The sequence below is a fragment of the Magnolia sinica genome, chromosome 14 (assembly GCF_029962835.1).
Source record: "Magnolia sinica isolate HGM2019 chromosome 14, MsV1, whole genome shotgun sequence".
Taxonomy (NCBI): Eukaryota; Viridiplantae; Streptophyta; class Magnoliopsida; order Magnoliales; family Magnoliaceae; genus Magnolia; species Magnolia sinica.
Window position 1 is genome coordinate 38,923,695 of NC_080586.1, and position 27,134 is coordinate 38,950,828.

Genomic DNA, 27,134 nt, shown 5'->3' on the forward strand with positions numbered 1-27,134 from the left:
ATCTAACCCATGCAAAAGATGGGTTACACAGTGATGAAGATCATGACGGTTCTCTCAATGGCCGGGACGTGCCACTGAAATCAATTTGACTCAATGGGTGCGGCCCAAAGAACTCTCACACAACACCAACACGAGAAATCTGGTAGCAGAGAGTTGTTCATTCATGCATAACGGAACTCAGAACTTTTGTTAGATATAAAAGAAATCTAAATATTCAAGGAGAAGATTTTCCATGCCTATCTGATGGATAGCACGAGGAAACCAAAAAACAAAAGCATGCTTTTATGTTGGGGCCGCCGCTGAAATCCAGTGGGGGAACATCCCAACGTAACAAATTAGATACCTCACTCAGATCACAAATAACGCACATTTCATTTGTAGAAGAGAAATATTAAATGAATGTTTTGGGGGTTGGACACCATGTTTTGCCCATCCAATGCCACATCAAATGGTTGGAGGCTAAGTTACCATCCACCCAGTGGATAACTTTTAGTACGTCATCCGGGGTACAACATCCAACCTGTCCAACTTACATAAAAATCGAACCCATCCACTCATCGGGGCACAAAAACATGTAAAATAGTTATAACCACTGATAACTAACAAAATCAACATTGTGTGGCCCAACCGATGAGTAGATGGGGCTAATTTTTTGATAACGTAATCTTCTTGGTGGGGCCAACCTATTGGTCGGGTTAGATGTCACATGCACATGACATATTAAAAGTTATGTACTGGGTGAACCGTAACTTTTGTCCAACGAGTTTGGTGTGAGCAAATTTCGATCTAATCTGATGGATACCCACTGAGAAATTTCCTACATTGAAGAGGATACTGAATTTTCCATACATGGCCCTCCTTATCTCATCACCAGCATTCGTTGTTTCTTTATTTTTATTCTTATCCCCAATATAGCAGTGGGTTCCAACTAGTATAAGAAGATAAAATAAAATAAAACAAACAGGAAAATGATTGGTTAAATAAAAATATATAGAAGATAAAAGAGGGGAGAGTAAGCTAAAGATAATGGAAAATACTGAGAAACTCCCTCAACAGAGAAAGAAAGGCAGGGTCGTGACGCTGCCCTTTCACTCTCAAGCTAAAACAATTCATTCAATTCTGTTGACTTGTACAGAGACTCAGCTCAGTCTTTCACAAATGAGCATCGACTGACCCACCAAACAGAGAGACTCTTAAGCTGAGTCGGCATCCTCCTCATACTAACTTCTTTCATATCAGAATTCAGAAGGAAAAAAAAATTTCAAATCAAATCCAGATGCTCCCATCCATCCGAGTACGTATTCATGAATGGCTTTCTGATTTTCCATCAAAGCAAAATTCTAGGTTAAAACATACAAGGTCAAATGAGAGTGGCAGTAGTAGCACAAAAAGGACTGTTTATGCATCAACACAGTGGCTTGTTGTTTGGTCGTCCTCAACCGAATCAGCCCTGTCTGACAAGCCTCTGATCTTAACATCGTAGTATACTTCTTCCACTCTTCTCAAGTCATATTTCATGCCTGTCCTCAATTTACAACATGTATGCTGATTAGAAGAAACCCCTAATCACAAAACCATGCTGTACATTCCCGAGCTCAACTGATGAATCAATGATCCTTGTGCTCTGAGTTCCCACAGTACAGCTATCCAGACTGTTGATATGATGGTTATCCACCATGGATGGACCATGACCTAGTACGCTCTTTGACAGGGAAAAAAAATCCTGACCACTCAATGGTGGCCAGCAATTGCAAATAGGTAGTTAGGAAGATATACTGGTCCACACAATGAGAAAAAGACCAAACACTACGTGCAAGGCTAGGGATCTGCCCATCTATAAAACATCTTCTGGGAGGAATGGGCATCAGGTCAAAGGTCTGGTCCATCGAACAGCTGGCTGCACTTGTAGGAACTCAGCACTTCAGGATACCATACGATATCCTTGAACCATAGATCTCTCACAATTCCTAATAGGAGCTTTGTTAACAACGAAGGTGATGAATTGAAGCATCCACAGAAGCTTAAAAGTGAGTGAGAGGAATAAGAGGAAAAGTCTATACCATCAAACTTCTTTCGTAAAAAGTCATTTCGAAGATTAAGCATGCGGAATGCAGCATGGAGATCTGTTAGGAACTTCAACACTTTTCTTGGACAGTCATAGTCCCCTGCTGTCACTCGGTTCACTACATATCTTGGCTGCAAGATAATTATATCACAAGATCTTTAGCCTTTTTTTTTGTCTTCAACTTAAAACATAAAAGGGCATGTAGATATCTCTCTCTCTCTCTCTCAACCAATCTTGGTCCAACAAGAGGTACTTAATGGAATAAAAAGGTACATAATTCTTGACAAAGATTTTCTTTTTCTTTTTTCTTTTTATGACAACAGGGTGTTCCCGCCCATTTTAGCCCACCTTCTAGTGTTCCATATCATTTTCACAGCATGTCTCATGGTCAGTGGGAGATGCCCTAGATCTCCTTAAGCAGATGATCACGGCCATCGGATTTGGAACAATTGTAACCCAGCCTTTTATATATATATATATATATATATATATATATATATATATATATATATATATATATATATATATATATATTGGACAGGTTTTGGAGCTTCCTAGGGTTTAGAACATAAAATCATCTTTATTAATTAGATTTTGAAGTTTGAACTTTCTGTTATTAATCTATTTACATTAGGTTTTCGAGATTTAAATTAATTAATTCACTCACTCCTATAAAAAGTAAAAACTGTATATAAAGTTAGAATAGCGAGTAGACTCACAATCTCACATAAAGATAGGTCATATCTAATCTACGTAAGGAAATGTCTGGGTCTGGCCAACAAGTGAGGATATTGGATGACAACATTGTCAGAGGGTTGGTGGTACTAGGCAGCAAATGAACTGCAACTATTATGATAGACTAGTAACTGGTGGAATTATGCGTCTCAAACAACATTTGCCACATCGAAAGGGTCAAGTTGCAAGATATACTAGAGTACCGAAAGAGATAATGATTTTAATGCAAGCCAGTCTGGATGAGTCGAAGGGTAAACGTGCTGCTGAATAAAAGAAGAAAGATGAGATTTTGGATGCGATCCGACAGGAGGTGTTTAGTCCTGAATATATGAGCGTTTATGATGAAGATATTATTTATTCTGACGAAGATTCAGATCGGGAATTAACTATAGCAAGGAGAGAAAGCTTGCATCTAGCTCATGAAGAGGAAGAACGTCGCCACATGTTTAGCGCGAGTGGGTCAATACGTGATACTGGGGGGTGGGAGTGTAGCTGGGAGTGCGACCGCTTCTGCAGGTGGGGGTGGAGGTAGGTTTGGTGGGTTACAACATATGTTTGAGAGCCGAAGAGAGGCATCTTCACGTGAAGCCTATATACATTTAGATCAAGAAGTAAATGAGCCTAATTGATCCAATCCTGTTTAGGAAAGAATCAACTAAACAAAAGAAGATAAAATAAATGTGGAGTAGAACTTCCGTTGAGAAGCTAGGTAGGGCAGCAGAAAAGTTATTTATACATGCCAACATACCTCATAACGCGGCCAATTCTCCATATTGACAGGTGGTAATTGATGCAGCAACAGAAGCAAGTAAAGGAATTAAAGCTCCCAAGACTAGGGATATTAAGGGGAAATGGACAGATGCAAAGTATGCGGATGTGAAAGCATACGTGGCTACCTTTAAACCTGTATGGCAGGCCAGAGGATGCACGATTATGTGTCATGGTTAGACTGGCCCAACCAGACGCAACATGATCAACTTCATGGTGTACTGCCACTTGGGAATTATATATCACAAGTCAATTGATGCCTCGGCCACAACAAAAAATTCTAATTATATTAATGGACTAATGAATACAGTTGTGGATGAGGTTGGAGAGGAGAATGTAGTGCAGATTGTGATAGATAATGAAGCATCATATAAGCTTGCAGGACATAAGTTGATGAGAAAAAGACCACATATTTTTTGGTCACCATGTGCTGCCCATTGTATTGACCATATATTGGAAGATATTGGGAAGAAGAAGAATGTTAAGGAAATGGTCGAAAGGGCAAGAGAAGTGATGACGTTTATTTACAACCATAATCAAGTAGCCACAATAATGAGGAAGTTCACGAAAGGACGAGAGTTATTGAGGCCTATGGCGACTAGATTCGCAACAAACTTTATAGCATTAGAGAGTTTATACCGGCATAGGGGAGAGTTGAGTGAGGTGTTCGCTTCCCGAGATTGGCTCAACATAAAACATGGGTAAAAGATATTAAGGACACCGGTTGATGTTGCGAACACCATACAGGACAACAAATATTAGAAGAGGGTCAAGTCAATCCTAAGGGTGATGGAGCTACTAATGAGGGCACTCCATCTTGTTGAAATCGATGAAGCGATGCCATGGATAAGGCAAAGTTGGCAATTCAACGTGATTTTAGAAGCTGAGTCTTATTAGAAGATGATCGACAAGAGATGGACAAGACAACTCCATTACGGTCTTCATGCAGCAGGTTACTACCTAAATCCTAGGTACAGATATGCCCAATCATTTGTTGCGGATAATGAAGTTTGTGTCAGGCTAAAGAATGTGATAAAGAGATTAGAGCCTGACTTAGATATGCAAATAAAGGCGTTGAATGAATTAGATACATTTGAAAATCGCCTAGGTAGCTTTGGAGATGCTCTTGCAAAACATGCAGTATCTAGGTTGCAACCGGCGGAATGGTGGATGAATTTCGGAGAGAGTATGAAGGCTCTCCAAAAAATTGCAGTAAAAGTTTTGAGACAGACAACATCTTCTTCTAGCTGCAAAAGGAATTGGAGTTGTTTTGCACTTATTCATTCAAAGAATAGGAATAGATTGCAGACTAGGACGTTGGATAGACTTGTCTTCATGAACTACAACATGAAGCTAAGAATGCGACAACATCATAGGAGCATTACAGTCGCCGATGACACAGACTACTGTCTAATAAACTTGGACAATATTTATGATGAGGATGACCCACTTCTACCTTGGTTGAAAACAAGGGAAAAGCAAATTAAAGAGGATAGTGAAGAATTGAAAATTGATGACCCATTAATACGCACAACGCAACAGGAGAGTAGTGCAGCTGTGTTAGACCCAGAATTATGCCAAGTACAGCTCAAGATCAACAAAAGAGTATGAGTAGTGGTAGCGTGACCGTGTCAGATGATGGTGATGATGACGCCCCTACCCCTGGTGTTGACACTTCTGGTGTTGCTCAGCACACCATATAGCCGTCTACAGATCGCGGAGTTGTCCTCCCGATCCATATCCATATGATTATGAGTGTACTGAGTCACGATACAACCAGCAAGAGGAGGGTAGGTCTAGTGGTGCACCGGGTTTGGAAGGTCCGGAACATCAGTAGGCCCATGGTCCTCGGCATTATGATGGGTATTTTTATGGCCAATTGGATTATGGTTATGGTTATACTGAGCCTGTTCCATCACATTCATGTTGGAGTAGTCCTCCCGATCCATATCCATATGATTATAGATATCCAGATCCAAATCCAAGTTACTCATCACAGACACACTCTCAATCTCAAGATTCTCATCAGCCTGAGTATGGGCACCAATATAGCTATTCAATGGGCACTGGTGGATATCCTTACTCGAGGTCGGAGTCGTTGCCTGGTCAGGATCGGTCATCCTCTGGTTTCGTTGACCTAGTATTTCCTTCTAGCACTGAATATTATAGATATGTAGCACCTCCACCTATTGGATAGCCTCAACCTGATGATGACGATGATAATGATGTGGAGGTCGAGCAACCACGAAAAAGCAGATTTTCATTTTGGTGGTGACTTGTGAATTTTATTATGGTAATTGTAAGTATATATTTGTATTAAGGTAAGTATTTGTAGCAGTACTATTGCAAGCACACACTGCCGAAGTTTGTATTTAAAATACCTCCCTTGACAACCAATCAAGTTGCAAGGGAGTATATCAGACACTACTAATTTTTATTTTTATTTTTATTTTATTTTTTTAATATTCTTGACTTGAGGATGACTGACAGGTCACAGGACAGGAATTACAGCCACAAGAACAAGGAGGAGAAGACTCTGACGTGTTAAAAATGAAGACTTTAAAATATAATGAATATTGTAATTTACGCAAGTCTGGACTCACTCTAGTCTAAACTCTAGAGTAGAGACCTCACTCCTCCTCAGGTATGTTAAATTGTTAATAACTTAATATAGAATAAATTACGAAAAATAATTGCAAACACCTACACACGTAAGATATTTTGATATTACATTCATTCTAATATATTTATCATTAATAGTAGATAATTAGAAAATTAATGAGTTTTGCAGTCAAATCCAAGTTGTCCGGTTCATAAATTCATCAGACTGTCCGATACAGCTTCTCACCAAAGAGTGGACCGTTACACCACCATAAACATGTTCCAAATTATAAATGAATGCATATTTGGAATATTTAGAATATTACAGATTTAATCCAGATTTTTTCATATTTTTTTGGCAAAAAATAAAAAATTGCACCGTTACGGGCCGTTATGCCCCCGTATCGGCCGATATGCCCCGTATCCGTATCGGTAACAGTAGGCACCATTATGCCCACCGATACCGATACCGAACACCTTGGATAAAGCAGATGTGAGTGTATGGATAGTTGTATGATGGAGCCAAGAAAATCAACAGCTTAGGTAAGCAAAGTGTAGGTCCAACACGTATCACTAATGAGGCAACGAAAATGCCAACTCTCTTTATCAAGCATAACATAACTCTCAAGGGGAAATACTAGAAACCATCGTTGTTGTTGTTGTTGTTTTTTATATAACTATGGTTGAATAGTTCCTAATGTCATTAATTCATCATTGTTTTTTTTTCTTTCTTTTTTAAATTATGGTTGAATAGTTCCTAATATCAGTAATTTATCTCTTTTTTTTTCCATTTTTAAACTATGGTCGAATGGTTCCTAATGTCATTAATTCGACCTACTTGATCTGAAAATCAACAAAACAAAGAGAAGTATACTTCGTGTTGAGATATAGTTTATAAGGGCCTCATTGTAATAAAAGAAATTCGTGAGGCTTATTTGTAATTTTGTTATAAGTTTTTCATAAAAGAAAGAACAGCTGATTATAAAATAGCTAGGAACATATGATAAGACAGATGTCAGGGTACGGATCGTCCCATGAATCATGATGGAGCTAACCAAATCAACAACTTCGTAAACCAAGTGTAAGTTCAACATGCATCACTAAAGAGGCAAACAAAATGCCAACTCTCTATCAAGCATCATATAATTCTCAAGGGGAATTACTAGAGACCATAGTTATTGTTGTTGGCTTAAAAAAAATAAATAAATAAATAAATAAAACTATTGTTGAATAGTTCCTATTGTCATTAATTCAACCTAGTTGATCTGAAAATCAACAAAACCAAAGAGAAGTATACTTCGCATTGAGAAATCTGACTGTTGGCACATTATTTTTTATTTTTTTGCAAAAATCAAACTTTTGCCATTTAAAACGGCATCCAATCCTCCTCCGTTTGCAACATTATCACTCCAAAACTCTCTTTTACTCTTACATTCTTACTTCCAAGTACAATTATAATCTCTCTCCCTTACATTGTTCCTACTTCCAACCAAGTTCCAACATCTAAGTTACTAGTTTCTACTTCTCTACAAAATTAAAGCAAGAAGATCATTCAAGAAGAGAAGTTTCCTTCTCTTGGAAGATCAAGATTCAAGCTTCAAGCAACGTTCAAGGATGATTCAAGATTCAAGCACTCTCATTCTACATATCTCCCTTGCTCTTGCATAAACTATAAATCATAATTCTTAATCAACTAATCCTATTTTTCTTCTTCTTCATTCATTCATTCCTATCTATATCTTTTCATTCATTCATTAATCATTCTATATCTCTTCATTCATTCAATGTATTTATCTTCGTTCATTCATTTTCTAGATTCTAGAATCTACAATTCTACATACATACAATCTACTTCTCACTTCTCACTAGTCACTACATTCTAATATTCTATATTTCCATTTCATCTTCAGTCATTCTAATTTCTAATCTACATTCTATATTCTCTCTCTCTCCACACTCTCTCTCTCTCTCTCTCTCTCTCTCTCTCTCTCTCTCTACCAATCTTGGTCTGACAAGATGTACTTAATGGAATAAAAAGATACATAATTATTGACAACACTTTTGCTCAGCCAACTAATTATACATATAGACGACCTTCTAGTGATCCATATCTCTCTCTCTCTCTCTACCAATCTTGGTCTGACAAGAGGTACTTAATGGAATAGAAAGGTACATAATTCTTGACAAAGCTTTTCTTCTTCTTCTTCTTCTTCTTCTTCTTTTCTTTTTTTTTTTCTTTTTTTTTTCTTTTTTTTTTTTTTTATGACGACAGGGTGTTCCCGCCCATTTTAGCCCACCTTCTATTGTTCCATATCATTTTTACGGTGTGTCTCATGGTTAGTCGAAGATGCCCTAGATCTCCTTAAGAAGATGATCACGGCCATTGGATTTGGACCATTTGTAACCCAGCCTTTCATAAAATGGCTACGATCATTTGATAAAGCAGATGTGAGGGTATGGATAGTTGAATGATGGAGACAAGCAAATCAACAGGTTGGGTGAACAAAGTGTAAGTCCAACATGCATGACTAATGAGGCAAACAAAATGCCAACTCTCTCTATCAAGCATCACATAACTCTCAAGGGGAAATACTAGAAACCATCATTGTTGTTGTTGTTGTTTTTTATATAACTATGGTTGAATAGTTCCTAATGTCAATAATTTATCATTGTTTTTTTTTTTTTTTTAAACTATGGTTGAATAATTCATAATATCATTAATTTATCATGTGTTTTTTTCCTTTTTTCTTTTTTCTTTTTTAAACTATGGTCAAATAGTTCCTGATCTCATTAATTCAACCTACTTGATCTGAAAATCAACAAAACCAAAGAGAAGTATACTTTTTGTTGAGATATAGTTTATAAGGGCCTCATTGTAATAAAAGAAATTTGTGAGGCTTATTTGTAATTTTGTTACAAGTTCTTCATAGAAGAAAGTGAACGGCTGATAATAAAATGGCTAGGAACATATGATAAGGCAGATGTCAGGGTATGGATCGTCCCATGAATCATGATGGAGCCAACCAAATCAACAGCTTAGGTAAACAAGGGGTAAGTCCAACATGTATCACTAATGAGGCAAACAAAATGACAACTCTCTCTATCAAACATCACATAATTCTCAAGGGGAATTACCAGAGACGATCGTTGTTGTTGTTGGATTTTTTTTTATTTTTTTATTTTTTTTAACTATGGTTGAATAGTTCCTAATGTCATTAATTCGACCTAGATGATCTGAAAATCAACAAAACCAAAGAGAAGTATACTTTGTGTTGAGAAATCTGACGGTTGGCAAATTATTATTATTTTTTATTTTTTGCAAAAATCGAACTTTTTCCTATAAAAAGGCATCCCGAGCTCCTCCATTTGTAACATTATCACTCCAAAACTCTCTTTTACTCTTATATTCTTACTTCCGAGTGCAATTATAATATCTCTCTCTTACATAGTTCCTACTTCCAACCAAGTTCCAACATCGAAGTTACTAGTTTCTACTTCTCTACTTCTCTACAAGATTAAGTTCCTAGTTTCTACTTCTCTACAAGATTAACGCAAGAAGATCATTCAAGAAGAGAAGTTTCCTTCTCTTGGAAGATCAAGATTCAAGGTTCAAGCAACATTCAAGGAAGATTCAAGATTCAAGCTCTCTCTCTCTCTCTCTCTCTCTCTCTCTCTCTCTCTCTCTCTCTCTCTCTCTCTCTCTCACATCTATATGTGTAACTCTTTAACACCCTAGTTTTCTGATACTAGAGCATTAATTATCCTGGGGTGTAACTACAATTTTTTTAAAAAAAACTATGTAAATATATTTGCATACACTTGATTAAAACTCAAGAAATTAGGGAAACGGTACACATAAAGACCCTAATCTTGGAAATCCAAACCTAACCACTTCTGTCTATCACCTAGACAGGCAAATCAGACCGCTCATTGTCAACATCGGGATTCCGATCATCAAATCCACCGTCCATCAGTCCATAAGGTATGGTCGGACAAATCCCTACTTGAATGTACCATATGGGGTATTTATTACAAGGCTAACTATCATATTCTATGTAAAACAACCTTAGGACCCTAGATCATCGAGAAATCCATTTCATGATATGATTCGACCGTTAGATATTCTAAATTTGGAGGATGATCACAATTTTGAGAATTATGGCCCACCAGAGCTTTGGACCTACCTGATAGTTGGACTGAGGTCCTAGTAGGTACAGTAGAACCGGTTGGACGGTGTAAATGTTTCGATGTGTCGTTGTGGACCCCACCCTGATTGAGCGCATGCATACAGCTTAGGCACAGCCATTGTGCATCGCACAGCTAACTCGGTCAACATCGGGTTGACCTGACTGAACTCGATTCGAAAAGCTTTCCTCTTATTTTCCCGCAGTAGCAAGGAACCCCACTATTGGAATTGTGGCCCACTTTGATCAGCCATCTAGCTGATCCGAGTCGTCCATCACGTGTGGATGACGAATTCAATCAGAACCCAACTTTCCCCGCCCATTGAAACATGTGTGTGTGTGTGTGCACGATCTCCAGCACAAGTAGGAGTTGCATGCAAATCATTTCGCCAAATCGGGAATCCTTGTTGGCGATCTGCGTGCCCTTTCCTCCTCTCATCCCAGCCTTCCATCACCAAGAACCCTTGGTTTTTCATCAGCAACTTTCACTTGGTGGAAGGAATCTTTCCATTGCAAGGTGGCTTGATCCCAGCCACTCGCGAGATTCTAGAAGCTCTTCCAGATCATCAGAAGCGTCAATCCTAAGGTGAGCAACAACTCATCCCATTAAGATGGGAAGTCCGCAAGAAATCCTCCTCACTTGAGATTTTTGTCCACAGTTGAAAATATTGGGACCCACTGATAAGTTGGGATAGTTGTGTTGATTGGTGGGTCCTGCTGTGATCAGTGAACCCATCTGGTCCATCCAGAAGCCATGGATCATCAGAAGGGACCAAAGATCAGAAATGGCCATGATCAGCCCCATCATCTTCTATGTCCAACCGAGGAACCCATCATCACAACATGGGCCCTATCCTTGAATCAAAGACGTTCTTTTGGTGGACCTTGCTATTAGAATCTCATTTATAATGTCAAGATGAGGCCATGCTTTTATAATTAAAAATTCGGAATAATTACAACTATGCCACTCACTTAAGTGAAATGGCCCATCATCCAAAATAAGAAAACTAAAACATTTATTATTAATCTCAACCATCAAAAAAATCCTAAAAATAACAAAAAACACAAAAAAAAGCAAGATCAAAGTCCAATGGGCCTGGATCTAAAAGATCAGGTGGCCCAATAGCCTGATCGACAAGATCTAACGGTCGAATCGACACAATAAAAATCTTATGACTAAAATGGTCTCCTAAGCAGCCCACATGCATCATCCCAAAGTGGGGTCTTCCTAATGCACGTCCAATGCATGTGGGGTCTTCAAAATGGCCCGGCAAGCCCCATCTAGAACTCGTCTCCTTTCTACAAAGAAAGTTGCGCTGATGTGGGTGGTCGTCTCTGTCTCTAAAACACCTGAGTACATCCTCTAATGTCCCCATCAATTCTCCCCAGCTAAGAAGAATTGGCCACTGCCGAAATAAAGCTATGATAACGCTCGAGGAAGTCAGGATCAATATGCTAGAACTTTGCCACTGTAATCCAAGTGTTGTCTGACTCCAACCTGTTCTTCCACTTTACAAGCTATTTCTAATATCCTCCATGGCGGGTAGAGACCGCTTGGTGGTCCAAAACATCCTCGATCACTTCTTTCCAACTAGGTAGCGATGGAAGATAAGGCAATGGGTGGGAAGAAAAGTCTGGTAAAGGCCATGCATGGGCTGGGGACGGGGTCAAGGACACCATCATCTGGGATAGGAGAAAGGTTTGCAAGAAGGCTAGAAGATAGATGTGTGGGTCCGTCACAAGGCACAAGCTCCTCCACATTGAATATTGCACTAATGCCCATGTCAGATGGAAAATCCACTACAAACGCATTAGGGCCCACTCTTGTCAAAATTTTATATGGACTTGCACTACGGGCATGCAATTTCCTCATGGCTCCCTATGGGAATCGTTCATCCACTTGAAACATCATTTGGTACTTCTTTAGGATTGTAAACATTTCCTTCATATCTGCCCTGTGGTCCCTTGCCTTAGAACTCTTAACGAGCATATCGTCGACGTAGACCTCCATTGTGTTCCCGATCTGCTTGGTGAACATTTTGTTAACCAGGTGGTGGTATGTTGCTCCAGCGTTCTTTAGCCCAAATGATATTACTCGATAGCAGTATAGCCCTTTGTCCATGACAAAGGTCATTTTTTGCTTGTCGTGTTTGTGCATGGCAATTTGATTATATCCCAAGTATGCATCCATGAAGCTGAGCACAGACCCGGCGGTACTATCCACTAACTAGTTAATCCTTGGGAGGGGAAAGTTGTCCTTTGGACATGCCTTATTTAGGTCAGTGTAATCTACGTAGACCCGCCATTTCCCACTGGCCTTTTTTACTAGCACGACATTGGCTAACCAGTCAAGGTAGTAAATCTCTTCAATGAACCCGACCTCAAGGAATTTGCTGACCTACTCGCCGATGGTCGCATATCTCTCGGGGTCGACCGCTCGTCTTTTCAACCTCACAAGTTTGTGGTCGGGATTCACATTCAGCAGATGGACCATAACCTCTGGATCCATTATGGGCATATCCCGGTGTGATCAGGCAAAGATATCAGCATGTTGTCTTAGTAGGTTGGTTATCTCCGCTTGAAGCCCTGGCTCGAGCAGTGATTCGACCTGAACAATGCGGGATGGGTCGGACTCGGAGAGTTGTATTGCAACGAGGCCTTCCACCAATGACCCTCTTTCGACAATCTCTTGCCATCGGTCTAAGGAGGAAATTTGCATTGCCAGTTTTCGTTGCGGCTTTGCTAAGAGTGTTGTTGAGTAGCATTTTCGGGCCTCATGTTGATTGCCTCTGAACCGGCAAACCCCATGCTCGTTTGAGAATTTCATGGCAAGGTGATAAGTGACACCACAACCCTCATGGTATTCAAAGATAGCATGCCCATAATCATATTATAAATTGAAGGACAGTATACCACAAAAAAATCAACCATGGTGGTGATCTGTTTAGCACCCTCACCAGCAGTTACAGGAAGCAGGATGCTTCGTTCAGAGGTTACCTTTTCCCCCACGAAGCCAAGCATGTGCGTTCGGATCGGTCACAATCTTGACCTTACAACCCCATCTTATCAAACGAGGCAGTGAACAGGATGTCAGTCGAGCTACCAACGTCGACTAGTATCCAATGTACCTTGTGATTGGCCACGACCATAGTGACCAACAAGGCATCGTCATGCGGATGGTGAAGTCCTCGAGCGTCCTCTTCAGTGAAGGTGAGACTGCACGAGTTTAGCATCGATTCCTTAAGGGATTGATTGGTGTTTCGATAAGAAACGAAAGCATTTTGCTTGGGGATCTTATTCAATAATAACAAAGAAAAGTGGAAGAACAATCATTATAGAATGTTTTGTTAATTCTGGAATTCGTTTACATCCTCATATTTCCCTTGATTCCAATACAAAGTACATATGATGAATGAAATGAAATTATATGGCATAATCCGGATAAGGATTTCGGCAGCATTCCAGCCCATGATGAGCCCTTTTTTATGGAAGATGCCTTGTGCGGATCTAGGAATCTCTCAAAGACCCTCTCTCTCCTAGTTGATTTATCTGGGGTGACAATCCTGAAGGAATGAGGGATTCCCATCATGAAAGACTGCAGTCGGGCCAGCATGGCGAAATGCATAGGCTCCTTGAAAAAGAGTTTTTGATTGGGAATCATTGCGCTATCGGATCCGCGCAATGATTTTCGGGTCTCGCTTGCCTATATAACCAGCACCCCTTCTTCTTCAAGGTGTCCCGTATCCGTTATGATACGGCCGTATCGGCCGATACGTAACGGTAACGGTTGACACCGTTACGCGATACGGGGTCGAAACGGCCGTTATAGAATTTTGTGACCGTAACAGCCGTTACGGGCCATAACGGCCAACACCGTTACGCGATACGGGGTCGAAACGACTTCTTCTTCTTCTTCTCCTTCTTCTTCTTCTTCTTCTTCTCGGACTGCAGCGGCTACAGCCTTGCTGCGGGCCTTCTTCTTCTTCTTCTTCTTCTTCTCTCTCTCTCTCTCTCTCTCTCTCTCTCTCTCTCTCTCTCTCTCTCTCTTCTTTCCCTCTTTTTTTCTTTTCGTTTCCCTCTCTCCCCTTTTTTTTTTTTAATTTGCAGCAGCTAGCTGCTGACTGCTGTAGGTACGTGTCACGCTAAGACGAGCGCTGACACCCCTCGAGCTTCGAGTTGTACGAATGGTTCGAAGGAGATCAAATTACATGGGCTCCACAGTGATGTATTTATTATATCTACACCGTTCATCTATTTTCAGATATCATTTTAGAGCACTACCAAAAAATTGAATTATATCCAAAGATCATCTGGACCACACCAAAAATAGCAGCGGCCCACCATAACGTTTATTTTCCATCCAATCTGATCAGACCCGAGTGGGCCCCACCATGATGTATATATTTTATCCATGTCGTCCATCCATTTTGCCACGTCATTTTAGGTCAAGATCCAAAAAATTACTAATATCCAAATCTCAGGTGGACCACACCATAGGAAACAGTGGTTATAGAATGCTCATCATTAAAAATTTCTTAAGGCCCACTGTAATGTTTATTTTCAATCTAACTAATTAATTGGGTCACACTGACGTGGATGAAGGGAAAACACACATGTCAGCTTGATCTAAAACTTTTGTAGCCCCCAATAAATTTTTAATGGTGAATATTTAATTATTATTGTTTCTTATGGTGCAGTCCACCTGAGCTTTGGATGTGCCTCATTTTTGGGCTCATGCCCTAAAATTATTTGGCAAAATGGATGGACAGTGTGGATATAACACATTCATCACGGGTGGGGCCCAAAAAACTTTGACACGTGTGCTACACTTCACAATCCGAGTCCCGCCTAATTCGGGCCTTAAAAAATTGTACACGAGACATATATTAACTTAAAATTTAGCAATTAAATTATGGACTGCAATTGCTAACTCACAATGCCAAAATCAAATTGTTTGAATAGTTTTAATTGTTAATTTGTGGACATTAATTTTTTAAAATAGGGCCTTTTGATTTTTTTCTTGATTCACTATCCAATAAATGTCCACCAATTCATAAGTAGGATAATGGCAATAAATTGCATGAATTTGAGGCTGATTTGGAGCATAGATTGGTCCTCCAAGTCAGCCCCAAATTGGCAACACCATCTACCTGAATTTAATTTCGTTTTTTTAAAGAACTATTGGGAGAAATGATATCAAGTTGTTAAGTATATAAATTAGATATTTAGAAAATTAAATATATGAATTTTGTAGTCAAATTTAGGTTACCTGGTTCAAAAATTAATCAGACAGTCCGATACAACTTCTCACCAAAGAGTGGACCATTACACCACCATAAACATGTTCCAATTTATAAATGAATGCATATTTGGAATGCTTAGAATATTCCGGATTTAATCCATATTTTTTTGGCAAAAAAAAAAAAAAAAAATTGCACCGTTACAGGCCATTACGCCCCCGTATCGCTGTTACGCCCCCGTATCCGTATCGGTTTCGGAGGGCACCGTTACGCCAACCAATACCGATACAGGACACCTTGCTCTTCTTTGATTCACTTTATTTATTCTCAGTGAAGCTCTCTCGCGCGCTACAGGTCTTCCGCACAACGATCCTCCATACGCAACAGGGCTATCGCACAACGACTCTGTCTTGGCAGAGAATTTCCTTAAGTACCAGAATTCTGTCTAATTTCATTCTTCTCCACATTCTTCTTTTATAACCAAATGGCTCGTCGTAAGGGCAAAAGTTCATCTGATAACCTCAGATGGTCTTCCCCTGGATTCCCTTATTCTCTTCGATCCGCAAACAAGCCCATGGAACGAACAGGGGCTACAACTAAAAAAGTCACATCTTCAAGGAGAAAAGGTTGGCGATTCCGATAAGAGACTAAGAGGACGTTTCAAAACGCTTGGGATTGTATAGAAGTCCACCAAGAAATATTTGAATTCCGTAGCCCATTTAAAGACGAAGTGATCATATTCCTATGAATTTACGTCATCACTGGTCTATTCTTCATAGCGAGCCAACTAACCAAGCAACTTAGAACAGACTTGTTTCCATAGATCACTGGATCATGACAGAACCGTGAATCTTAGAAGGGTATTTCGAAGAAAAAGGACCCCATCAGAAAATCGGTAGGGTGCATAGAATGCGATTCTTGAGCCCATGTTATAATCCTCATCACCTTTATCCCACTCATTACTTCGAAACCACCCAACAACGTTTCCGTGCCAGAGACTCATTAAGGGGTTCAGAGGAATTCATAACTAAGGGCCTTTTATCTTAGTGTAATTATTATAACGCATGGGCCAGAGCTATCATCAAGAGGCATACTAATGTTTTAAAACAAATTGATCTTCTGGATGCGATCAAGGCCACATCAGAGTATTTTTGCGGAGACACAACTAACTTTAAAAGTTTTCTTAATCATTGGCGCCGGACCACTAACTCATTTCATCTTCCTCTGGGAGAAGTATTACTCTATGGGACCTTTACTGCATAGCAGGCCTCCCTGTGATGGGCAATTTCTTCAACGAATACATGCCAAAGAACAAAGAATTTTCTTACATCTCTTTAGGAAATCGTCAACCCGGAATCTGAGAGACCACTATCGAACTCTTCGAAGAGATGGCTAAGTTCCAAAATGTCTACGAAATCTCTCCTCTCAACTGGCTGGCTCATTTTTCTCGCAACTTACTGTATGTTTCTTCCCTTTTCTCTTCTACTAGAACTTTCATTGTATTCCTGCCTTTGACATTCACTTAGTAATTGCATTTCTATTTCTTTTATTGTCTTCTCAGTTTTATAGGACAAGATTCTCAAGAACTTGAGACTCTTCGTCAAAAGATTAAATGTCCTGTCGAATATAGCAATTTGTGTGAATTAGCTGCTTTTTTGGTCTATTGGCTAGGCTCAATAGTTCTTCCGAGCACAGAATGGGTAGAAGCTATCAGACCAACACTCTTTGTAGTTGCAGGCGCAATGGCAAAAGGCCAAAAATACTCGTTAGCACCACCAGTCCTTTGCTCACTTTATTGTGCCTTTGGGAATATTGCTAGTCATCATGAAAGTCTGGCTGTTGGATCCTCTTCAGCATATACCCCTTGGCATTATTTTATAGGCTAGTTAGGAGTTTACTATCCATGGATATTTAATGAACTAGAAAGGGCCTACGTGCACTCGCATCGGCTTCCACTTCAGCATTATCAGAGACAAAAGACAATTGAGAGACCATATGCTTGGATCATAAATAAGATTGAAAACACCAGTTCTATCAACTTCTTTCAATTCCCGTCTACCAACGTTCTCGAGGACATGGAGGTTGTCGATAATGATCTTATCTAAGAGAGCGAACGCATATTTATTATCTGCACTAGATCTAGTACTCTTCCATTGAGAGAAGGTAATAGATTCTAGCGTGAACCATATTACCCTAGCAGGTTCGCTCGTCAATTTGGCTTTGACTAGACAGTACCAGAAACTTGTGACATTGTTACAAGAATGATGAGTAGCTATAGCGTCGGGCCGTATAACTGGGCATTAATATGGAGACAACTTCTGACTATATGTACTGGATCACATTTCATGATTCCTTGTTATAATTATCCGGTCCATACTTCATATTGCTTGATGCGTTGGTGGGCTCATCAATACTTTCTGGTGCGTAGTTGTCATCCAGTCGATTGTGCCATATGGATTCTCCCGCCGCGCGTGAAGAATTATAGGACAAATCAAAGCATAGGTTACATTGAAGAAAGGGACCATGCCCCCAATTCTGGCCAAGTTTACATAAAAATCTCTTCAGAATAGCCTATTGGCGAGGTGAAACCTGCCGACACTCTTGAAGGATAGCATTTGGTACTTTCCCGAATGATTTACGTTAGTCGAAAGGAAATCCAGATGCATCTTTTGCAACGCAATCATCACAAAGAAGTCCTTCATCGCCAACAACTAATCCACACGCGCAACTCTGTTCTCCTCCGCCATTGCAGGTTCTTCGAGACGACTCTACTTCGATGACAGGATCAAAGACATCAGAAAGAGATCCTTATGCTCTTCAAAAAAGTAAACAAGTGATAATTGAAGAGCCATTTGAAGAAGAGTATTCTGAAGAAGAGTAGATGATTACTCCAGATCAGAGAATCAGAGCATATGAGTGGATGGTGATTGGTTGAAGGATTAACTGCATATCAGCATCATCTATTCTGCTGGGCTCATGGAGATGCTGTGAACTCCTCTAATTCATGAAATTCACTCTCTGATCAACCCTTATCTTCATTCTTACTAGGGTGCCACTCATAATCTGCCTCTCATTGTGGCTTATAGTTGCATGAAGGATGAAGCAAAGCAGCAGCATATTCAGGTGTGGGAGTGGGGGAACATTTATTTCAAAACATAATAAAATATAAATAGGTAGGAAGTAAGAGCAGGGGTGAGAGTCCGAAGCACAATTCGAAGTTGGTGCCACACCTAGCTAAAAGGATCCTGCAACTAATGGCTTCGAGGTTCCCAGATTGACAAAGCCTGTCTTGTCCATCTGTTTCTTGGAAGAGACCTCCCCTAAGCCTCTTTGAAGTTTGCATTCTCTACCCTTCATGTAGATCCCCTTCTACAGGTCTTGATCCCTTCTTCAAGCATCACAATATTTGGTGACCTATTGTTATTTGAAGAACCCGTGACTAGAATACTGGAGCTATTCAAGTTGGTTTTCAGCTCTCGATATATCATTAGATTTACGCTTGAGAAGTCAACGATATCTCATCTTGTCATACAGATGATATCCTCCCTCGAATCCCGAAAAATAGGTCTTTGTTTAAAAGGGCTGTAAAATGCATTTAGTTGACTCATTCCTTCTCCAACTCCTATCTTGTGATACAGATGATATCCTCCCTCGAATCTCGAAAAATATGTCTTTGTTTATAAGGGCTGTAAAATGCATTTAATTGACTCATTCCTATTCAACTCTAGCTTTGACTTGATGCATATCTTTTTTTCCCCCCTTAGGATACACATTAGGAAGCTTCTGGAAAAAACTATCCTCTCTCGCCTCATAGATGCACCTATCGTCCTCCCCTTTGCAGCTAATCTACCTTGACCCCATCTTATTCCAATGAGCTTCTACCACATCTAGCTCATTTGTCCATCGGGCTTGTAGGTCATCATCTTCCTTGGATGGACCCAGTTTCCTCTTTTCCGATTCACGAATGACTTGTCCTCCATTATCGAGGCAAAGCACTGATGCTAAAGACACCATTGGAGTCCCTTGAGTTCTTGATGATTCACCATCTTCTTTTATTTTTAACGCATGAGCTTGCCTTTCGATAATTAGAGGAATAATAGTAGAAGCACTTTAGCCCTCCTTCCCTTTTAAGTTTTTCTTAGCCATCTAATTATTTTAATTTTATGCCTCACCCGACAAGTGGATTGGCCCGATTTCTAGGCTTGTCTTTACATGATGTGGTCATGTTATGGATGGGTTGGATGTCATATGCTTATTTGCCATGCTAGTACATATCTAAACAGAAGAATCAAACTAAATATGAGAAACCTAAACTAAAGAGTCCAAAAGAATTTGAACTCAATAGGTGACCTATCTACAATGTTATGGCCTTTATAGGTTGTATGTTTTGTGTAAGTTCGTTGTAAAAGAGAGAGAAGAGGCTAGAGAAGACACACAGCTTTGATTCACTCCAAGTCATAAACCAAAAATACCAAAAATACACCTCATTTTACAATTTACAGTATAAGCTGTTGAGAATATAAAACATGCATAAGGAGAGGAACTAAAGGATAAAAAAGGAGGATTAGGTGGGCCATAAAAACTAGGTTGTTTGCATATGAACTACTGCATTGACAAAATTACAGAAAAACCCATCTCTTATAACTTCTTTACCCATAGAAGCTTGCACGTGGTATGTGTCATGGCCCTATATTATGCTTCTACACTAGATCTTGTTACAACACTAAGCTTCTTAGTCTTTCACGTGACCAAATTTCTTCCCACAAATGTATAATATCCGTTTGTAGACTGCTTATCAGACGGGGAACCTATATAATCGGCATTAAAATATGGGTAATCTGGAGATGATTATAAAAGAGATTTCTAGGAACGAGGAAAAAGAAATTTGATGATGATTATTGTTGTGGGAAGAACTGAACTGACCAGCCATATGAGACATATTGCGAAGAATCTCGAAATCAGCTTCCCTAAGCCATTGATGTGTTGATCACCTCAACAGTCAAGCTGAACTTCACCTACCGAACCAACTGGTCAAGCTCATAACTCAGTAATGAGACTCACCATTTGACCTAACCATCTCAACCAAGCGATGTGAAGAACCAGACCTCGGAAACCGACCTCCACCTTGAAAACCGACCTCATAATAGAAATGTTCGGAGAGAATCTCACATCGTATCGGGTCAGGATTAATTCGTAAATAGAAAAAAAATATATAAAATGGCACCCCAAATCTGTAAAATGTTCATTAACATGTTCTACTATGATTAACACATCATATGGCATGATTAAATCAGCAAAACAATCATTAAAAAATGATTTTTTGAATTTAAAAAAAAAAAGGGCCATAATTAATGTGTAAATAGAAAAAAAATATTTAAAAAAATTAAAATGGCACCCCAAATCTGTAAAATGCATATTAACATGTTCTACTATGATTAACACATCACATGGCATGATTAAAACAGCAAAACAATCATTAAAAAATGATTTTTCGAATTTCAAAAAAAAAAAGGGGCCATAATTAATGCGTACATAGAAAAAAAATATAAAATGGCACCCCAAATTTGTAAAATGCACATTAACATGTTCTACTATATTAACACATCACATGGCATGATTAAATCAGCAAAACAATCATTAAAAAATGATTTTTTGAATTTAAAAAAAAAAAAGGGTCATAATTAATGCATAAATAGAAAAAATATAAAAATATATAAAATGGCACCCCAAATCTGTAAAATGCACATGAACATGTTCTACTATGATTAACACATCACATGGCATGATTAAAACAGCAAAACAATCATTAAAAAATAATTTTTTGAAATTAAAAAAAAGGGCCATAATTAATGCGTAAATAGAAAAAAATATAAAAAAATATAAAATGGCACCCCAAATCTGTAAAATGCACATTAACATGTTCTACTATGATTAACACATCACATGGCATGATTAAAACAGCAAAACATATTAAAAAAAAAGTATAAATACCTTTTTTGACGAATTTCTGAAAATGGCCCACCGAGCTTCGATTCAAGAAAATCCGTAATAAAATGTGTTTTTATCTCAAATACCAAGCCAAGATTGGTCGAAAATAGTAGTAGGAGGATCGAGTGAGAGTTTGCAAGCAAATGGTTTCAAAAAAAGTGAAAAACGGAGCTTAAAAAGGCAAAAAAAATGTGACCGTTATGGGCTAGCCGTTACGGGTCAGTAACAGCCGTTACGCGCGTAACGGGCCCGTATCAGCCGATACGAGTACAAAAAATGGAAACAGCCGATACAGCCCCATATCGCGTAACGGGTACCACCATTACCGATATGTATCGGCCGTTACGGCCGATACGTATCCGATTTGGGATACCTTGTTCAAGACATGATGCACAAACATGGAGAGTTAGGTCAAATGATCATGAAGAACATCGTGAGCATCTATCTTTAGTCTTCCGTCAGCTCAGAAAGAAACAGTTAAAAATGAATCTAGCAAAGTGTGCATTCGGCGTATCATCAAGCTTGCAAAATTATCTAAAGCTGCCAAAGCATCCTCAAGGAGAGACCACTATTCTTGATTCTGAAATATGTGAGCTATAGTCGACAAGGCATTCTTGACTATTTCTAGCGTATGCGAAGGAATTTCTTTAACAGGGATGTATATGATAATGGATCCACTATGCTAGAACTCGCTATATTACTCGAAGTTGAGATAGTTGCAAAGAAATAAAAGGAAGAACAAGAATATGGAAAAATCGGCATTGTGAGCGTTGCGCATAAAAGAACGCCCGCCATATATATAAAAGAAGGAAATGAACCTGCTACATGAGTGGAAGATACGGGAACTAATATAGGTGGATCCTCCACCTCAGAAGGAACAGATGCAGGAATATGGCCACTATGAGTCACGAAGGGAAATCTAAACTGACAGAACTCTTCGATTCTCTGGAAGATTTTGATTGCAAATGTATTTCAGGGAGGCTTTAATCGAATAATTGATCTTGCCTCCTCAGTTTAGCAAAGGCAGTGGGAGGAAAGGTAGCAGGATGAAAAGAGGGCTATTGTAAGAAGAAGATAATTTCTTAGAATGCCTGGGTTTGGGTAATTCTAATCAAAAGTCTTAATCTATAATGAATGGAAAGGAGAGTATTTCTATCATATGCATGCTAATTGGGGAAAGTTTAAGGGGGTAACCGTGGCTTATGGTCCAAACTATCCAAGGTGGAGTCTAAACTTTTTAGGCTGAGTTGATGATGCCCAATAGCAAGTGGAATTGCCCATGAAGAATAGGTGAGCATTTTAATACAGTTTGTTTCTCACATGAAAAACTTGGGGAAAGTCTTGTCACTGTATCAATTAGGAATTTCACTGGATTTGCTGAAGCAAATAATCTAATTGACCTTCCACTGATGGCAAGCACCATATGTGGACAAACAAGCAACTTCCCATGATGAGATATGTGAAGTGTCTTTGATGAAAAACAACCAACAACTTTCTTAGAGGTATGATGTCTTAAGAAATGCAAAGGAGAGATTTTTAATGGCTTTCACGGGGCCTTGTAGTGAGGTAGGATCAAACAATGCGAAGGATTTTGCTCTAAAAGAGGGGCTGCGCATTTTTTCTTTATTTGTGGGCAGTTATTCATCAAGGGTGCTCCAACACTTCAGTAGGTTGTTTGATAAGCCATGGCCAAGGAGGCCTGCTTTCTGATCCAAGATATTAAATATTTAATGGCTAAATTGGTAGCAGAGTGCTTTATCGTTCCATGAGATGCCAATGACATTGTGGCTATAGCTCGCTAAAGAGGAAGTGAGTAGAGGCTCAGTTGGTATCACACCATCTTTGGCTCTGTTGTATGCCCTGCTTTTCTTTTCAATAAAATTTGAGTTACCGTTAAAGAAAAAAGGATATAGAAAGAAGATAACTCAAGAAGAAAAACAAAAATCTAAATATTGATAACGTGCCCAAAGGCCAAGGAAAGATGTTCCTGTCCCAACACAACAAAACAAAAGGAAGAGTGCATGGGGATCCCTTGTACAAGACCAACTGTTTAGCAGTGTTTCAAATAGCGCCCGTACGTAGTGGTAGCGTACGCTACGTTGCGTAGCGTGGCTGTAGCGCTACGTAGCATCCCAAATAGCGTAAATTAGCATACGCTACAGCTACGTAGCGTGTAGCGTCCATAGCTTAAGCTACAATGTATTTTTTTACTATTTTAGTTTTTTATTATTTTTTCACGTTTTCTTTGTTTCTAATGTTGAGGAATGTGACACTTGTATTGTACTTGATACTTTTAACCTATGGGATTTTTATTTCTTTTCATAATTGTGACTTGTGGTTTCAATTAGACATTATTAATTAAAGTAGTTTGCTTAGAAAGTTGTTGATGTGATAATTATTTGATTTGGCTTATATACGTGTATTGGCTTTTGATAAATGATAACTAATAACTTTTTTGAACATGCTTATAATTGATCAAATGAATCATCTTTTAGGCATTTTTATATTTTTTTTCCTTTTTTTCACTATTTATTATATTTATCCTATTTTTAAATTAAAAAATAGAAGTATCGTGTAGCTTACGCTACACGCTATAGAGGGCTGAGCGCTACACATCACACTACTGCTATTTAAAACACTGCTGTTTAGTTTACCAAAGAAAAGTCAAAACCTCCTATGAAATCTCTAAAGTTGATTTACTTGCAGTCTATCCTTGATTTATCACGTGTTCCTATTTCTATTTCCAAATCTCCACTAATTAACCCCACAAACTTCCACCCTTCTGCACATGTTTATTTTATCACATCAAAGGAACAAGTGCAGCAACCCAACCACTAATTCATTCTCCAACTATTAAAATGGAACTTAACCTTTAAACCAAAAATCCATTCCATTTGGATGGGATGCCTATCATTTAGTGAGCTTTGGTTCACAAATTGACTTGCACCAAAGTTCGTATCTATGCAAGTGAATAAACTTGTATTAGAGCTTAGTTTCTTTATCGAGTAACAAATGCAAGTCATAGAAGTTGAGAAAATAGGAGAGAGAGCATCTAATCTCTGGGAATTTCTGAAAATGAGATGATAGATGAAGGAAATCAATGTATTTGTAATTTGTATAAAGCTAAAACAATAAGCATTTTTCTGTAGTTATGAAAAGCGAAATTGTGCTTACCAATTCATTGGACATGAAACATAATCCTACAAAAGAAAAAGAAAAAATCTTCGTTGTCTTCGAGTCAACTAGCACACATTCATCTACCAAGCTTCATTCATTCTAGACTAAATGGCAATAACCTGTCTTATTTTGCTATAGAAAGGTTAACAAGAAATTATAGAAACATTTACAAAAAGATACGAAGCAGTAGCAGAACATAAAAAATAAATAATTAGCATTAAACAAACATCATCATCAATGGATAACAAAATTAATGCAAAGATTATTTTGGCTAATAGGGAAAAGAGTTACATAGAGAATGATCATTTATTATTCCAAAATGCAAAGAGAAAAACGATATCATTCAAGATGTTTCGAATAGAAATGTTCACACATCTAACCTAAGGGACGACACATGGAGTAAATGTTTGAAAATAAGCCTCTTCAACCTAGGAAATAATATGTCTTCAAGTTTCATAAATTTTAAATAGAATCTTACTGTCCAAGAGTTACTAAAGTCAATCCATTGGTCATAGTGTAGTACAGTATGCAAAAACTGCGATCAGTGACTGTCATTGAAATAAGCTGCGACTATGATTGGGGTGTAGGTGACTTGATTGAAACAAGCTGCAACTATGATTTGGGTGTAGGTACAAGTTTCATTGAAACAATCACCCAATAAGCTTCCTATGCCTCTGGTAGCTTGGATTTCAGTATGCCACCGGAAAGTTCCTATTGCCAAAAGAACTCCAGGGAGAAGTTTGTCAAGGCAATGGAACTTCCTATGCTGTTTGTTGATAGTTTGTCAGAGGAATTGTTGGAGACAAATTTTCAGCAGGTCTAGGGAGTTGGGGAAAGCTCTGGAGGTGGTTATAACTAAGATGTGAGGTTCAGCAGTGATCCAGGGTTTGTGTTTGTGCACATGGAGCTTGTTGAAGTTGAAAGAGCAACAAGGCAAGTGAATGGAATAATGGTTCTCTGGCAAGGACATCCCTAAACAAAAGGCTAAAATATGGGCCATAGGTTATCAACAATATGAAGAAGGTGCAATCAGGAACTCAAATCTGAGTAGGAAGAACATGAGAAATGACAAGTCAGAAGGAGCAACCAATAAAGGGAAAGGGCCTCAGGGAAATCCAAATGCTCAACTAAATCTTATAGGGATGCTGTGTTACAGAAGCATAAGGTAATGTCCCCTAGAGGAGAATTCAATCCTGGGTCAGCAGTGAATAATCATAGCTCATTTCTGCAAGTAATCTATCATTAGCACACTATTCTGCCCCACTAGCCAAAGAAAGGATGCGACTTTGGGAGGAGTTCCATAAAACCAAAAGGCACGGAAATACTCCTGCTCCATTGAAGCGTCATGTATCGTTAGCATCTTGTAAAATGATTTAACTGAGAATTTGCCAGAAGGTGCGCCTTTCCATAGCAAGGAGTCCTCTAAAGACTAAGAAGGATGTATGTATTGCAGCCATGATAACAATTGGGTATACTCGACCGCCTCCTCATCTAATAAAGCTCTTCTACACGAGGGGCACCACACACATCTTCCACTTTTGAATGAATAGCAAGAAGATACAGGGATATTTTTCCATGTGGCCAATGTAGCTAATGACGAGAATGCAATGTTCAAAGGTGTGTCACCACACCAAGTGTCCTCCCCAAAACGTATACAGTTCCCATTTCCAAGGGTGAAGGCGATCCCACGATTGAAAAGAGGACGAACTGAGTTTATAGCTTTCCAAATGCCAAATGCCAAATGCCAGAAGCGCGATAATGTGATGTTCCCTTGACCTCCCATCCTCCTGAATAATGTATTTAGAAGCATCTGCTTCTCTCCATAACCTGCCTACTTCAGTGCTAAATCACCATTTCCATTTTCCTAGTAGCGCCATATTCATGAATTCCAAAGTTCTTATGCATGCACCCCCTTTTGATATAGGCCTAAAAACCTCCTCCCACTTCAGTAAATGGAATGTGTTTTCTTTAGCCCCTTGCCCTAAGTTGTCTTATCTTTTCGAGCTTGTGTAAAACAAACTTGGGGCATTCATACAAAGACATGAAGAATACCGGTAGATTGGACAGAGCCGCTTTGATTAGTGTGATTCTCCCTTCTAATGATAGGTGACAACACTTCCACCTCGATAACTTCCTCTCAAATCTCTCTATTACCTTAACCAACTGCGCACCCGAACACTTCTGCCAGTGATGAAAGCTCTTCATTCAAGGTTTCAATACCTAACATCCCACTTTTCCTAACATTTATTTTGAGTCCTAAGACAGCATGAAAGCAACCCAGAATTTTCCTTTAGGTTATCCACCTCTGAAATTTGTGCATCGCAAAATAAAACTATGTTGTCAGTGAACTACAGATGAGAGACCTTGTTGTTGTCA

At 39.0% G+C, this 27,134-nt stretch overlaps 1 protein-coding gene across 1 annotated transcript in view; it reads right to left on the reverse strand.

Moving 5' to 3' along the window:
* Nucleotides 1-1,026: 1,026 nt before the first annotated feature.
* Nucleotides 1,027-27,134, reverse strand: part of LOC131224861 (uncharacterized) — a 42,840-nt gene continuing 16,732 nt past the window's right edge. Inside the window, exons 4-6 of the mRNA XM_058220291.1 lie at nt 24,756-24,781; nt 2,061-2,196; nt 1,027-1,520 (exon numbers count right to left, since the gene is read on the reverse strand). Of these exons, the coding sequence (XP_058076274.1) occupies nt 1,399-1,520; nt 2,061-2,196; nt 24,756-24,781 (284 nt within the window). The 3' untranslated portion in view covers nt 1,027-1,398. The remainder of the gene's footprint in view (nt 1,521-2,060; nt 2,197-24,755; nt 24,782-27,134) is intronic.